Genomic DNA, 16979 nt, shown 5'->3' with positions numbered 1-16979 from the left:
TGTCTCTGCATCGTCTGAAGAAACTAGAGTTGTTATCTCCAATCAGCCTCATTGTGAGGCCCTAATTATATTTGATTGAGAAAAAAAAATCACACATGGGAGCAGGCATGATAATTATAGTGTAGAATCTGCCCCTACGTTGAAATGCAAACACAAATGCATCAATGCAGCTTATTAATTTAAGTGATAATGCAGGAGGAGGGAGCAGTTGTGGGAATACAGATGCTTTTCCTCTGCAGGATGCTTCCTGAAAACAAATGTTTCACATGTCATTGCCAGTGAAATGTGGCACAGTCGCTCAGTTGGGGCTGTGGCTCCAGGTAATGTAAGAGAGATCTGTTTTGATTCATGTAACTCCTCAAGCCTCATTTCTCTTCAGGTCTTGGGGGTAATGGTGTGCATACAGCGTCTCACGATCAGAGGATTGCAGAGATGGCTGATGAAGGTGTTCAGCTCATCCAGCTTCAAAACTCTCGACATCTTCATTTGGTTTAAGATCTTTTTATGGACACACACGTATGTGAGTGGATGTCCATACTAATTTCCGACACCAGGCAGGACTTTAGTTATTCAAAGCCAGGAGCAAAAAATCAATCAGTGAAATGTGTTGAGCTGAATACCCTGCAGAGGAAAAAATAAACTCAATACTGACGAGCGGATAATGTGGCGTTGGTTAAGTTTTTGGAACCAGATGACACAAAATATAATTTGTATTCATTTTTTGGGGGGGTCCAATACCAGATGATTATTCTAATGCTTTCATCAATGTTCCTGTAAACAATTACTGATTGTTGGTTATGATACCATAGGACTTGATTTCATCTTGAACTGTACTTTGAGCAGCTGGTGGAGTTTATTCATTTCAACATAACACATCAACAGGGCTTTTTTATTTATTTATAAGAAATGTCTTCATATTTCTACACAAGGGTTTTACTTGGATATCAGTTCTTCATGCAGGTCCAGTTGCAGCTATAACAGGGATATGAAATTGCTCAGGGCCCCCAATTGACCTTGGAATGAGGATGATATGCAGGCAAATCAGCTGAGGCGTTGAGTAAAAACTGTAGGTTTTCATTTTCCATTTTCAAATACATTTTGTAATTTAGTTCTTAACTCTGTCAATTGAACTTTTAACTCCCTTCAGTAGGCAGGTATTGAGAATAAAGATGATTTTAATCCTATTCCCCCTCTTAAATTAAATATTTCTCCTAATGGGTCGAAAATTCTGTAATATTCTGGTCTTTATTGGACTTGGAAATGTCAGCTGTTGTTGTTGACAAACTGTTTTAATGAGAACATTAATCTTCCATAAGTGAGATAGCACACATCATCACATCAATGCTGCACCCATGACCCAATGAAACCGAACGCGTATTGGTTTGTTAGTTGCTGGATGAGCTTTAGCCTCACGCACAATCTGCTGGTGCTAAGAACAAAATGCAATCTCCAGGCTATTACTCTCGCAATCTGAGCCATTTGTAAACCCCCCTTCCAAGTCATTGATTTTACCGCGTTGACGTGACGGGCCACTTTTGTTTTTTTGTGTTTTTGCGCAGGTGATGGCACCGGCCAGGTAAACCACGCGAGCTACTGTTCACGTGGTAGCTCCGTTCCACTCTTATCCCAGCCAGCACCTGCGTGTAAAATTCCTGCAGAACAATATATATATAGATAAAAAGGAAACGTAAAGAGGGCCGGTCAGAGAAGAGAAGGAGCAGCAGAGGAGTCCGGAGCGCAGCGCGGACGCTTCTCCTTCTCTCCTCCCCCTTCAGACCCCGCCGCTCCACTCCATCTCTCCCTCTCTTTTTTTCCCCTCTCTCTCTCCCTCCCGCTCTCTCTCCCCCTTTCTTAAATTGACATTGGTCTGGCTCGAAACATGATAACAGAAAAGCCTTCCTCCGCTCCGCGTTGTCGGGCTGTCCTCAACCCCGATCACTTGAAACTCAAATAAGCAGGGCGCAAAGAGGAAAAAGGATCGCACAGTATCCTATCAGCGGGTGCTCAGAGGAAATAACAAGAGACCTTTATACCACACACACCCTTGTATGTGCTCTTGCGCATCGTAGATTTTTGAAAGTGCTAGTGTTCAACTACAGTGAAAGTTAACATGTATATGCACGCTTTGATACGCGCAAGCCTTGGATTTGTAGGTTTCTGCTTGGTCGTCTTTGTCCAACAGTCAGCTTCAGGAAGTAAACCTACTCAAGGTAAGTTTTCACGTCAAAAATAGCTTCTTTTTTCTTTCTTTCTTTCTTTCTTTCTTTCTTTCTTTCTTTCTTTCTTTCTTTCTTTCTTTCTTTCCCTTTTTTAAAGCTCATTTCACTCCTGATTGCTGAGAATGTGCTGTGTGACTGAATGTGCGTAATTTGTTCAGATGCTTTTGGAAAGCTGGTAATGATGACACTTCTGAATTCAGATCAGGTTTAAATACATGGAGCTTGATTTTATGTTTGTTTAAACAAGTTAAAGGCAAAGTATTTTTGAAATGTAGAAGGTAACAGTGGAATTTTTAGTTACTTTGATGCATCAATCAGGCACCTTCTGTTGATTCACTCACTCATTTCGCATTCACTTAATTGCTTTTTTTGTTGTCTCAGTTGCGTAAATTAATACAGGCTTGTAGAAAACAAACATAATGAAGCTTAAATTAAGTTTCACTGAGAGGTTTCTGCTGTCAGAAAAAAAGACCAGTTGTCTTTGATCTTCAAACAGAATCAACAGTGTGAACGGTTATGTTTCATAGCTAATCCTGCAGGTAATTGTAGTGAGACTACCAGGAGGTATTTGTCACAGTCCAGACAAGTATTTGACACCGGCCTGTAACACACACATGGAGGGAGTCTCTTGTCTGTCAGACACTGCAGCTACAGTACCTTCCTGCCCAGCCGGCTGCCCTCTTGCTCTCTTGTCTTGTGAGAAATTATTCAGAGCAGACAAGGGCAAGCCTAAATCAAATCTCTGGCACCTTACAGGAACATGAAAGACACAGTGTAACACACTCAATTTCTGATCCACTCAGACTTCTCGTCCAGGTTTTCGTCACTTAATTTTCCCTCAATACACATGCCAAGCCGGGGCTGCCAGAAGTATTTGCATGCAAAGACACATCATGGTTTCTGTGTGAGTGTTGATTGTGGTTGGTGATGTTTCACACACAAAAAGACATCTCTCGGGCGGTCGACAAGGCAAAAAGAGAAAGGGGGTGGGTGACTATTTTGCATCCTGGGTGGTCTGCCCCCACTTGTGGGAAAACTCAATATTTACATTTTGCAATTAGAACTACTTTTTTCTCACTTTATTTTCCACAACATCGATTCCACACTTCATTGTAGTGTGGAATGCTGCCTTATGAGTGTTGGTCTGTAATGGCATGCACCTGTTTGTTGGTCACCAAGTGAAACGCCATGGACGACCACTTGATCGGCTTCTCCTCCGGTTTCTGTTTGCCAGTGCGAGGCAAGCAGCTCTGCAGTGACATATTATGTGTCTGGCTCTGAAGTTATTTGTGAGCATATTTTGTGCCTAACTGAAAATAAATATTGAGTTTAACATTGGTGGCAACTCTGTGGCACTGGCAAGTCTTCATGCTGGGAACAATTTTGAAAACCGGAGAGATGAACAGTGACTTAAAAAAAAAAAAAGCACAGTTTGTCAGTTCAATATTTATTCAACACAGATGTTGCCGACAATACTCTTCATCTTTCATCAATGTCAGTCTAATCATGGCACTGTGTTTCAGGCATCAGTCATTACTCCAGGGAGAAAAAAGAGAGAGAGAGCAGTGGAACGAGGGAGGGAAGACTTGAGGATGTGGTGGAGAGAATGACAAAGAAGGGAAAAATGAGACCAGGGAAACAGGAGAGATTAAGGGTGCAGAGACAGAGACAGTGAGAGAAGAGGTTTCTTAGTAAGCGAGCGGCAACAAGCAAGGAAAAGAGAAGGAAAGGAAAGAGGGTAGCCTAGACATCATGGCAAATCACTTTCCCCTCGAACAGAGTCGGGAGCTCTTCGTTAATGCAGCGGCACCAAGGCAACGGTTTGTGTGGGGCTGACATGCTGCTGTGGCTGGCTATGTTGGTGTAACCTCTGCTCCGGGGCTTGGGGGTCTAAAGACGCAGGGCTGCCTGAGCGGGGAGGAAGGCCAGATCCAGGCCCAGACACACTGTGGGAACTGAGCAGCCATGAGGCCCAAGTGACGGGAGGCTTACCTAGAGATGCTGCCTGAGTCTCTGCTATGAGCTGTGATGGAAAGGAAGAAGAAACCCCCCTCCAGCCCACCCCACCTCCACCACCAACACTCACTCACCCCTTTCCTTTTTCACCCAACTCCTGCTTTGTTTGCTTTGTCTTCGCTTCCTTTCCTTTGCACTTAATGAAGTAGCTGTGCTTCTCTGTCAGGCATAAGCAACAATTGCATTACACCAGTGTGTCAGAAAGCTCACTGTCAGCCCATGTGCTATATATATATATATATATACATATATATATATTTATTTATTTATTTATTTATTTATTTATTTTTATTTATTTATTTTTTTTGGCAACAAAAGAAATGTGCACAGCTCCTCTTTGTCCCCTTCAACACTCTTCTCCACTTGTCCAGCTCATTTCTGTTACTTGATAGACGGGCGGGATATGTTGTAGGTCTGTGTAAGCATGCAAGTGTCGGCGTATGCGTGTGCATATGTGTAATTGGAATAACGAGAGAGTGTTAGCGCTGTGTCTGAAACTATAACTGAAGCCAAGGTGATACCAAACAAAGCACCAGGTATTATTCAGAGCTTTTAAGAATGGAAAACCAAAAAAAAGAGCTAGAGTTATACCGTGCTGTGGTAACACAGGATGTAAACATGGCCAGTCACCTCGCTTTAACATTTTGACACCACTTTTCCTCTTGTCTTGTTTCTCAGGCTGTGTGGTTCCTGCATTGTCCCTAAATCCTGACAAGCTCTCGCAGTGGTGTTTGTTAAGCTGTTACGCTTATCTCCTCAGAGACTAGATGTGCCTTTAAAACAAGCAGATGCAAAAGTCCCTATTTGTCGGAAAAGTAATTTTTAACATCCAGCGAATGGAAGATGTATTCAGGCCAGCTAGGAGAAAAGACTACTCGTTATCAGGACTGTGTGTGACTTTGAGAAGCAAAGGACATTGTAAATCAGGACATTGTGGTTTGGATCACCTATTGACTGAAGTGACATGTCACCTTTTAATTTCTTCTATACAGTACTTCCCTCACTGTAAGGCCCAATTAAATAGGATGAGCTCCTAACCTGTAAATGCCCTTTTCTATAAACCTAAAACTGCTGCCTCGTGATGATAAGAGCCTAGCTTGTCTCAATCTGTCTTTTTTTCTGTCTGCAGCAGGCATGCAGTGTCAGATGGTTGTGTTCTTGTTATGATCAGAGTCTCTGAGGCTGGTTGAGCCTCAGGGTAGCCCTCGGTCACTCAGTGATAAGTGGGTGGACGGGATCATTCTAGCTTCACTGAGTGGTAAACTCAGCAGACACTCTCAGAAAGCATCTGCCTGACAAGTGGTGCTCCAATACCACTGTACATGTTGTTACAGAGCAGCCGAGAGAGCAGAGAGATTAGTATCTTGGCATTACTTGAGGGGTGAAAACACTTGATAACAATGCTGTCTAAGAGCAATGCAGTATGAATCATGAAAATGTCTTTGATCTGTGGGTGTGCTGTGAGGACAAGTGAATGTGTATGACTGTGATGAGTGATTTTTAGACTGGATATTAATGATTGTACTTAGCAGGCAGAAGTGTGTTCGCTTCCCAAAATGAGGCTGCATTATACCGTAGATAGGGAATCCCTTTATTTAGTTTATTGTGCCTTTTCCCCCCCAGATTCCTCAGCTTCAGTGTGGCCAAGCTGAAGCTTGAAACAAACATTTTTAGTTTAGTTTTAGGGCTGCAGCTTCCTACAGAGTGAGTACCATGTTTACAGGCACATGTTAAGTCGAAGCTGTCTGACCCAAGGCAATTCAGTGGGTCTTCGTTCTGGACAGTTGCTCACTTTCATCCTGACCGCTGGAATGTAAAACGAAGACATTTTCCTCTCTGCAACAGAGTGTCAAAGATTCTGGCCTTAAGAAATCTGACTTCCCTCTTCTCACAAGTGCCCTTTCCAAATGATTATCATTGAATCAGTCTATCCCTCCTGGTAATTTCTTTGTCTTTAATGAGTTGCATATTTGCTAGGATGTCCACCTCTTAAGAAAACGAGAAATAAGTTATTAGTCCTCTCTGTTGCGAGGTACAGCATAAAGTTTTACTGCTGCATTTCTACTTAGAAAAAGGATTTATCAGCCTAACATAAAAATAGCTTCCGGCATTAACTCAATAGTTCAACATTTCGTTGAAATTAAGCTTATAAACTTTCTGGTGAGAAGACTGATGATGCCGGCCTCGAGTTAGCATGTTAAATATAAGGCTCCAGCCAGCTGGTAGTTAGATTAGCTTAGCACAGAGACTGGACAGGGAGGGAAACAGCTAGCCAGGTTTTATAAAATGGTTACAAAACACACTGACGAGCGTTTCTTGAAGTTCACTAATTAACACATCATCTCATGTTTCTTTAATCTGTCTGGTTTCTTCTTGGACTCTCTGCCGGTTGCTTGGTAACTGCTTCGCGCCAAGAAATAGTCCTGACATATAACCTCCACGGAAAACTGTGAATTGTTTTTACATGGTTTTTGCACAGGTTAAACAAATAGGCCTAAGTTATAATGAGTTAATTAGTAAGAGACACTGGTAGGTGGATTTTGTAACCTTTTGACCAAGCCATGCTAGCTGCTTTCCCATGTTTACAGACTAAACTAAACTAAACTAATCAGCTGCTGGCATTAGCGCATTTTAACAGACAGTCTTAAGTGTGGTATTATTTTCTTGTCTAATTTTATGATAAATACGGACGTTTATTTCCCAAAAGGTCATACTCTACAATAAAATGGTTTTCCGTTTGACATTTTTAAGTTAATGTCTGCATGTGTGGGTGTTCGTGGCCAAAGCATTTTTTTGCTTTTTCTGCAGTTGATCAAATGATATTCATTTAACAACCATATCATCTGCATGTATATACCAAACTACCTTTTTGTAAGTAGTACTTACTGTATATGATAAGTCACAACCAAACAAAAGGCTAACCCGTGGACTCTGCAGATTCACTGTTGTTCCCCAGGGGAACCCATCGGCTGTTGCGATCCCTCTGCCATGCTACCTTTTCTCCTTTCCTTCGAGCAGAAAATCACTTTATCAGCAGTTAGTGAGGCCCTTGTGACCACAATTTGTCACCTCATTTAGACTGGTTGCAGGGCTGACAGAGCTGTAGATTTCATGTGCGACAGAAAAAAAAAAAAAAGTAATTTAAATCACCCAAACTTTTCAGGACAACCGCTTTTGTATGCAACAGTGTCCAGTGGTAAAAAACATTTGAACCCTCAGTCCCAGGAGTTGCAGGAGTGCAGCGCTTGTTTATTTATCAGGGCTTTAATCTGAACAATATGTTCCAAATGAGGCCTGTGATGCTTCTTTCAACTGTGGCATTGTGGTTAAAATTAGAAAACTCTCTCCTGCTCCCATCTCTCTTTCACTTTTCTTTCACCATGTAAGTGGCCTTTGTTCTCTGTGCAGATGCGGCACTGTGCTGACAACATCCCTGTTGGTTTCGGGGGAGGATGGAGTCAGCGTTGACGGCACTCTGACCCCCCAGTCTTAAACTCACCTCTCGAGCCCCCTTTCACAAGTGCTGATGGCTCGCTGAGGAACCTCAGTGCCGTCCCTCAGCCAGCTGCAGCAGCTCTTAGATCATTAATCCTCTAACCCCCCACTGCAGAGCCCACATTTGTTTTTCTGTTCCATTACTCACTGATTGGGGATACTGTGACTCAGGAGAAGATATCAGTGAGACTGTCATCAGTCTCTGTACTTTCTTTGGCTTATGGCTGATGCTACACCATCCTTCCTCCTCTTTCGCCCTCTTCCCTGCTTCGTTCTCTGACCTCTTGGCTGAATAATGGGGCTGCGTCTCTCTTTGAGAGTTTGGGGGGGGTCAGCGAGGGACGTCATTAGGCTGGTCTGCAGTGGTCAGCGTTGTCAGAGGGGGGTTGGGGGTCAGAGAGAACCTTGTTTACAGACTGTGTGTGTTTACATTCCTGATGGTGAGCGCCAGCTTTAGAGACTGCTGGAAGTGAAAGGAAATGCTCTTATTCTGCTTAGTAATGGAAAAATCCAACCCAATACATCAAGGAATCCAGATGAGAAAAGTTATTTATTTGGTGGGTTTTGGCCAATGCATTCTGGGTAGAAAGAAGGATGACTTCACTGATGAATTTGAGACTTCCTCAATGGACAAAGGCATGGGAAAAACCATATGACCCTCTGCAGTATTTAATCACCCCCAGTGAACTCCATATATATATATTTATTCTCTTCTGTTTTAAACTATCACCCCATCCATCACGCAGACATTTAGGTGTACAACTAAAGGATTATTTGTATTATTGATCAATCTACTGATTATTCATGCTAAAATGTGTTGTTTGGAATAATAGTCCAAACCCTCAAGGTATTCACTATCTGTCATAGAAGGCTAAGAAAACAAGAAAATATGCCAATTTGAACCAGAGAATTTTGCCAATATTTCTTTGATCAGCGATCTAAATGGTTGCTAGTTCCATTTTTGTTGAGCAACTTATCGGTTAATCAACTGATCATTGCCGCTCAAGGGAAATCAGTCTTTTTTAGAGTACTTTTCTTGGATACTTCTATCGTCCATGTGTCTGAAATATTACAAGAAATCAAAGTTTATGGCTGAAAGGAAGAGAAAATGTTTATATGTATAAAGTTAGTTCTTCGGTGTGTATTCTTTCATATCTTTTCATATGTGTAGTTGGTGAAAATTAAATTTCAAATTTAATAGGATCCACAAAATTACAAGCACATCCTTAGACTGAACAGACAGTGACATGTCTTGCATCAACTAGTAGTCGAGGTGAGTGGGTGTCTGTCGGTGGAAATGTGTCAGAACATTTGCATGCTTTTTTTTTTTTTTTTTTAATACACAAAATGTCATCACAGTTATATTTTTATAATTACAAAAACCTATTTAGAGTTGCCAGACATGACATGGTGCTGCACCGATTAATTACAGGGTACACTTTGAATTTAGCCTATAATTCGACTGAAGATACACAACCATGTTCTAAGGGGGAAAAGTACGTCCGGAAGACAGTTTGAGGCATGAATATGGAAAAAATGACAGGTAATGCTGCCATGTCTGTCATCCACCAAGGATGTAATGTCTGCACTACATTTATTGCAGCTTCCAGTAATAATAACAGTCATCATCGTAATAATCATAATGACATCCAACTTGAATTATTAATCTTTGCCAAACGTGTGCTGATTCCAGCTTTTATAATATAAGGATTTGATGGTTTTAAATGTATGATAGTAAACTTTGTCTGGTGGTTGGGCAAAACAAGACATTAAGGATGTCAACTCGGGTTCTGACAAAATATAATCTGACATTTTATAGACAAAATGATGAATTGAGAACATACTCAAATCATGCAGATATTTTAATAATGAAAGTGATTCACTCCTCATTGCAACTCACATTGTCTGCTATGAAAATATTTGACAAATATCTTGGGTTGAATGCAGATCACCTGACCTGTTGTCTCATTTTTAAATTAGATTTTTTGTTTTTAGCGGCAAATATTTACCTGCCAGAAAGTTTTGCCCCAAATGCACTTTGTGTGAAGGTACAAACTTTCAGATATAATATCTTTATGCTCCACTGTCCCCTTTACTCAGTCTGATTGAAATACAGTAGGATCACTGATGGAGAGACCTTTAAGCACATGATACGTCAGTATGATGAAGTGATTGCGCTGTCTCATAGCATTTAAACAAAGTACATATCCAGTCAGTTCCAGCTGGCTGAACTTCACATTTTTGAGCTTTAGTAGCTAATGCCTGCTTCACAGCTTACACAGAGAACCATTCACTTTATACCTCAGTTTGACAGGAAACAACTAAAAATATCACACTTGTGCTGTAATTGCTACGTTGCCATCTTTATAGTTGGTACTGTATCTGGTTAAAGCAACCACCAATGAATGTAATTGCTGTGTGCAGAGGGGAGAGTGTCATGTCAGTTAGCTCTAGTTGTATAAATATAAGGTATACAGCTGGACTAAGTGCCACCCTTCCTGTATATAAAATATCCTGCACGAGGCCAAGAAGTCATTAACCGTTGAGGGCACATGCCAAGAAAGGTGAAAAATCCCTTGACAAGTACAAATGAATTTCTTGTCACTTTGGCTCCTAATAGGAAACTGTTACAAATTATGTTCAATTATTCAGTATGGTATGTATTAGACCTCTGACACTTAGAGTGTGTCATGTCAGCCTCTCAGTGCACTCGCGTAGTATTGCTACATGATTCACTTAATTACTGTAATAAGTGTTTTTCTTCTGGAGGTGGTCCGGACGTCTGTGAGTCATAGTCTATTAAGGCCACACATGCTTAAAGGAAAGGAACAGCACCAGATGCTTGGTCTATGATCAAAATCTCAGAGAATGTCCATTATTTATTCAGAGAGTTTGAGCCTGAGAAATGTTTTATAAATGACACAGGGTGGGTCCACTTGCTCTTTACTCTGCAGACTCATCAGTGTCACTGTCAGTTTTTGTTGGAAAGCACACATTATAAAATGCTCACACAGGTGTCAACAGACTGAGTAAGTAGATGTTGGTTTGAGTTAGTTAAACTGTTGTAAAGTACACATTTTTTATATACTAGCACTTACATAATACAGAGGCAGACACTTGTTGAATAAAAGATTGAAGTAATACATTAATATTGTGACGTAGAAGAGAACCTGTGCAAGATCTTGCATGCTTTACACAAAAACATAGAATATTACAGGGTCATTATTTCTGTTATTTGCTACAGTAATTTCCACTTTTGTTAAATTAAAATGATACATAATATATAGTGAGATTAGATAAAAACTTAATTAATTAATCACCAGAGGGGAAATTATTTTAGTGGCTTCTTTTCGCTAGAGTGAAAATCTCTGACAAAGGAAGATGTGATGTGACCAAAAATCTAAACTGTTGTTGAAAAGGTTTGGCACCTGTTTTGATGAGAGACAGATGAATTAATAAATCTTATTAAATTTATTTTGCACAGAATTTGAAATGTAACAATTAGATGATTTATCAATTTTGAAAACCAACTATTCATTTCAGTATTTTTTTAGTAAAGATTTGATAACGATAATGATTCATTGAGAAAAATTGTTGTAGCTCTAATATAAATTAAAGAGTTACGCCAGATGTTTACTATTGCACTTCTACAAAGGTGAGTAACATATAGTGTTTGCAGCAGAGGTTAAACTATTCTGACTTTTAACTTCTAGTTAAAGGTCAAATGTCAAAAGCATTAATCCTACATCTCCCATGATGCAACTTAATAGCTTTCATTAGATGACATCATCAAAGTTGTTTTTTCAAACTTTGGAAAACTGTTTTCACGTGCTGAATATAAGTCCCTCGTCATCTAATACAACTAAAGACAGGCCTGCCTCTGGTGTTTCCTCACAAAATGATAAGGTAGGTGGGAGGGTTGTTTCATTGCGTGAAGAACTTTGTGTTCCATTTGTGTTTAAAAAGTGCTATACAAATAAAGCCTAAAATAATAGACTAAGAAAAATAATAAAAAGAACGCTTGGTATAAGGCAGAGATTTGACATTGATAGCATTCAGCATGTTAACATGATATTGCTGTCCTCAGCTTGCATGTTCTTGTTCATTTTCCCTTTGCCCTCAGATTAATCTGAGACTTCATGGTTGGTGGACATAAGCAGGGAGGGACCCGGGGTTTTGAAGTTGTGATCACAGTTTCTGAAAGCACAGGATCAGTCAGTGGTCATGATTCCTAAACATTTAGAGTGTGTGAAGGATGAGTGTAAATATCCCGAATGGAAGCAGTTGATATTTTTATTCACAACTTTTTAGAAGCTTGCTGGACAGCCAACAGTGTGTCCCTTCATTAGCTAGGGGATCTAGGGAAGAGGAGGGCGGGGGGATGCTAAATTTTGTGTTAATGTTGACGTCTGCATTTCATCAAAACCATTTTTTTTGGAGGAGGAGGAGGAGGTTGGTCTGCTGCCCTGCACAACTTGAAAATCCCCAGCATTTTCTCAGTGTGCCGTGATAATGTTGCGACAAACCAGCCATAGTTCCTGTCCTTTCCACAACCTCGTCCATGCTGCCTCTCGGGGCCACCAGATTAAAGACAAGAAACACACCACATTACATTAATGTGTACCATTTATAGCACTGGATGTAGACACACTCGGACACACGTAGCAGCATTATGGCTGTACATGAGCATGTTAATGGTATAAATGTGCTGCCATTAAAAAATATGCTTTTCTAATTGATGCTTCATTTCTTCATATCTTTGCAGAGTAATGTATGTGCAGACTTTGTCGTCATTTTAGACGTTTTAAAAAGACTTTCCATAGTTTCATTGATCCCAAATTGACAAGAAATGGGACAGCTTTCTAAACTTGTTGCTTTGTTTTATAACAAATGTTTGTGAGTTGAACATCATATAATCAATGTCATTTACAGCAAATAAATGAAAGAGCTGTTACTGTGTGTTACTTTCCTAGAGTACAGCCATTCAGAGCCTCTGCTGCTCTGTACCTAAAGTAATTATCCTGACCTTAACCCCCATCCTGCTAAACCACAACCCTAAGTATAGTGTAAGTGTGGTTCTAAGATGGATAATTACAATACTTGTTCCTTTGTAATTATACACAGTATAACAAACACTGTGATCCCAAGAACACCTTTTTATGGAACTGAACCCGGCACCCTTCCTCTTCTGCCGCAAGGAGCTTTCATCTGAAATGAAGGATTTCATCTGAATATGCTTTTCGTCAAAAAAGAAAGTTTTGTAACCCACACATTCTTAAATGTTACATCAAATCATTCTGTCTGACTGAATGCATCACATGGTCCACACTTTTGACTATTATGTTGAAGTTGGCTGCAGGCAGCAAGAGTAAAGCTACACCTATGGGTGTCCCAGCCCCACTCAGTCTATTTCTGTATTTGAAGGAAAGGTGATGGGGTGGAGAGGGGCAGTTTTGGGGCAAAGCAAACAGCAAGGGTCTCAACACTCAAAGTAAACATTACCCTATGTTTGAACTACACACCTTCGGCCCTACAGTTCTCCCACACACTCGCGCTCTCCCCTCTGAGTCTTATTCCTGCTAACACCCCCTCGAGCTGGGCCCAGCTAAATACACCGCTTATCCCAGCACCGTCCCATAAATCAGGGAGGAAAAGCACCTCTGACAAGGTCTCACCTCCACGGCCAGCAGCCCTTAGCCAGCAGCTCTGGCTTTACATATAGGGACTACTTTGCAATAAATGGCCTAATGGCTTTTCAGAGTAACTTTCCTAACAACCACCTCTGAGGATTTAAGGATGTTTTATCCAGAAAATTTTCTACAATTATAATAAATCCCACGCATGTGACCTCCTACAACCTTCCAACCACCAAAAATGAAAAGTGCTTTTCTAAGTTGAGCATGCTGCCATGCATTTAAGGATTTGACACACGGCAAAGTTTAAATTTTTATTGAGCATACAATAGAACATGAAGTGAATCGGTTTCAGGGGAGAGAAAACATGCTTCATTGTTGTCTGACTTGGTTTCATTCAACAAAATCATTGAATTCAATATTCTGAGAATGTCAGTGGGTTTAAACGCAGACTCCAGCTATTTGTGGCTTTAATATACTCAAAGTGAATTAACGAAAGGAGAGCCACAACAGCAGCAATATTCAAAATGACACATTCCCCCCGAGGAGATGTTTAAGCATCTGAGCATTGCCCAACATCTCTTTCTTCTTTGGTTCTGTTGTTTTGACTTTGTTTATTCATCCTTGTCTCGAAGCGCCGGCTTCATCCGCCGCTGCCTTAACTTGTTCCCAACAACCGTGATTCCTCAACACAAAAGAATGAAAGAAACTCTCATTGAAAAACATCATCTTTTCATCTTGAGCATGAGTCAATTACCAGAGCAGCATTACTTGAACATGCTGCATTTTTTTTTTTTTCTCAAGCATTCAGAGGATCGTCCTCTGGACTCATCCGAAGGATGTATTGATTCTGACATGTTTATTTCCCTGGCAAAGGCATATTGGGTTTCCAACAAGACCAGCGCATTTAGCTTTGTTGTCCATGTGTCTGTTGGAACGTTCCCAGTAACTTTTATGGGTGGATTTTTTAAACAATGCTTTGACGGACATGGACTATTGTAGTTTCTGAGCCAGGATTTCTTAATTTGTATGTATTTCATTTTGTGCAGCTCATACCAAGCCAATGGGAATGTGGGACTGTTATGTGTTAGTTTGACGTTTGGATTCATCACAATTTAATTTCCAGATCTTGGTAAATGGGTTTCTCACTTTAGGCAAACACTTTGCACACGGTATTATTATTAGCTGTTGCTATAAGTCTACAATGCTGCAAAAGTTAAAAGTTAGATAGGTCATATTTGCACAAAGATGTAGTTGTAGTGCCAACCTTTATAGATTGGAGGGAGATTTTTGAGGGAGCAGCTTTTTACACAGCTGGTTACATAAGTTCACTGGTTTGGGTGGTTTTACCAAACATAGAGGCTGTTTTGTTTGTTTAGAAACCCTAAATGCATTGCAAGCTGCTCTCTGTCATCATTTAACATTTTACTGAAGTTCAGGTACATCCTAACATGGCAGTTACATAACATTAGAGATACTTACCGCCCAATATCAGGTGCTGCTTTTTTGCACTCAGCAATTGCCTTAAGCAATAACAGCATCACACTGTTCTGACTGCAAATTTGACTTGAGAAAAAAAAAAAACATGTTCAAGCTGAAAACAGACTATTTGTGTATGTTTTCCCTCCTAGAAAAATATGACAGCCATGCAGGTTCAGCTATTGTGTTATGCTGCCAATCTCTGAATTGAAATTGCCGGTCACCTCTTCGGGGGCTTGTTTGAAACACGTGTCTAAGAAAGAGTGTGTGTTTTTGTGTGCGTCTCAAAGTAAAAGAGTGTGAGTCTGCAACCTTGCAGACCGGAAAGATAAAGTGAACTGATGCCTCAGATGGGAACATTAATAACATGATGAAAAGAGGTATTGTTTGAGTTTCTGTCATAATGAATATTAATTACTGCAGAGACTTGGCACCAAGAAACCTGACAATAAGACAGATATTTTGTTTTGATTAATGCGTCCTCTATTGAAAAACACTTCCTCACATGGCCTCCCCTGCTCTTATCATGGAAGGCAGTCTGTAAGAAGAAAGGACCCAAGCTGCTCCTCAGGAGAATTCATATTGTTCTCACATAATATAAATCAATACAGGGCTCGGGAGCTCCTGCATCACTAAATTACTTAGAGGAAACTTAGCAAGAAAGGAGCCTTAACTGTCCCAGGTGCTATATTCCTTACTGAACAGCACAGACACTAAAATACTATACAGACACATAAAACCTGACAAATCATTACAAGAATGATAGTACTTTTCCAGAACATCTTAGCTGGAATCACTTTATTTGGACAGCCCAGTGTTGATGCTGTTATGGTTACTATTTTTATACAATATACAACGCTGACATTAATACTCTTTAGCAAAGCTAGTGTGACTCAAGAGACCGTAATATTGGTCTGTCATGCAGCCCAGACTGAAATATTTAACTATTAGATGGATTAAAATGAGAACTTGTGTCATGACATTTATGGTCGCCAGAGGATGAATCCTTCTGAATTTGTTGTTACCTTGACTTTTTCCTCTAGAGCCACCAGCAGGTTGATATTTTGGTTTTTAGTTAAATGGTTTGACAGAGGATGGATTGGCATGAAATATGGTACAGTATTTTTCTCTCAAGTGGAACTGTAATTAAAAAGGATTGTTCGAGATATTTGGAGCAGGGTTGTACGAGGTACTGTAAATGCTGGTCGGTATGCCCCCAGTTTGGACAGGACGACCAGCAAGAAAGCCAGCAATGTACTCCTGTGGACAGCAACAAAATGTATTTTAGCAAAAAAAAATCAATATCCATTTGGGTGTATGCTATATTTTGTGTACTTTCACCGCGTTACCTTGCCATAAGACAGCACTTTCTGATGGGAAACTTAAGTGTTTATATCGATCTATGCTCTCTTCTACAAAGTAAAATTAGGTTTTTTTTGTTAGTGAAGTCTGGCGGCTTTGGAGATAGCAATATAACTTCTTCAATTTCCTTTACCCAGCCCATTCCGACAGGAAAAGCGTACACTTTTGTGTTTTTTTAGGTGACTAAAATATATTTTGTTGCTGACCCACAAAAAATAACTGGAACTTCCCCTTTACCCCTTCATCTAGCACCAACATGCTCTTTTCACTGGCTTCTGTAAGCTAATATGATCTCTCATTTAGCATTTCTTTGACAAAGCTTGTTCCTGTTCCTACTCCCCACGATCTAAGACAAATTGGCATCCATTGGGTACCTAAAAACTACTTTTTATCTGTAATGATTTCTGTCTGAAAATATTCAATAGCCCTTTCTGTCCTTCTGCTCCTGGACTCGCCCATGGACTCATCTCTTTCATCAATCTGTGACCATTAACTGGCCATGTTCAAGGGCACTAAAAGGAGAAGTATTGAATAAGCAACAAGTTTAGGTCGATTTCAACCATTCATATCTAGACATATGGATTGATCCGCACAACACAACCAGAGCTGAATAGTTTATTTAGTTAATAGTTCATTTACCTTGTTATAAATTTTAGTAAGATTTTGAATTAAGTTTTTCCACCTACTATGACTGAAACTAGTAAGAAACATAAAAGGCCTCATCTACAGCCAATGTTTGGTTGGTCTGTTCTGGGCTACTGTAGAAACATGGCAG

General features: G+C 40.2%; 1 protein-coding gene across 3 annotated transcripts in view; it reads left to right on the top strand.

Annotated features, from left to right (window-relative positions):
• The first annotated feature begins 1703 nt into the window (after window positions 1-1703).
• scube3 (signal peptide, CUB domain, EGF-like 3) overlaps window positions 1704-16979 on the top strand; it is a 68820-nt gene continuing 53544 nt past the window's right edge. For all 3 annotated transcript variants that reach the window (XM_010745545.3, XM_019257973.2, XM_027277283.1), the window contains exon 1: window positions 1704-2210. In XM_010745545.3, coding sequence (XP_010743847.1) covers window positions 2111-2210 — 100 coding nt within the window. In that variant the 5' untranslated portion in view covers window positions 1704-2110. The remainder of the gene's footprint in view (window positions 2211-16979) is intronic.

The sequence above is a fragment of the Larimichthys crocea genome, unplaced genomic scaffold (assembly GCF_000972845.2).
Source record: "Larimichthys crocea isolate SSNF unplaced genomic scaffold, L_crocea_2.0 scaffold97, whole genome shotgun sequence".
Taxonomy (NCBI): Eukaryota; Metazoa; Chordata; class Actinopteri; family Sciaenidae; genus Larimichthys; species Larimichthys crocea.
This window is presented reverse-complemented; position numbering and strand designations above follow the sequence as displayed.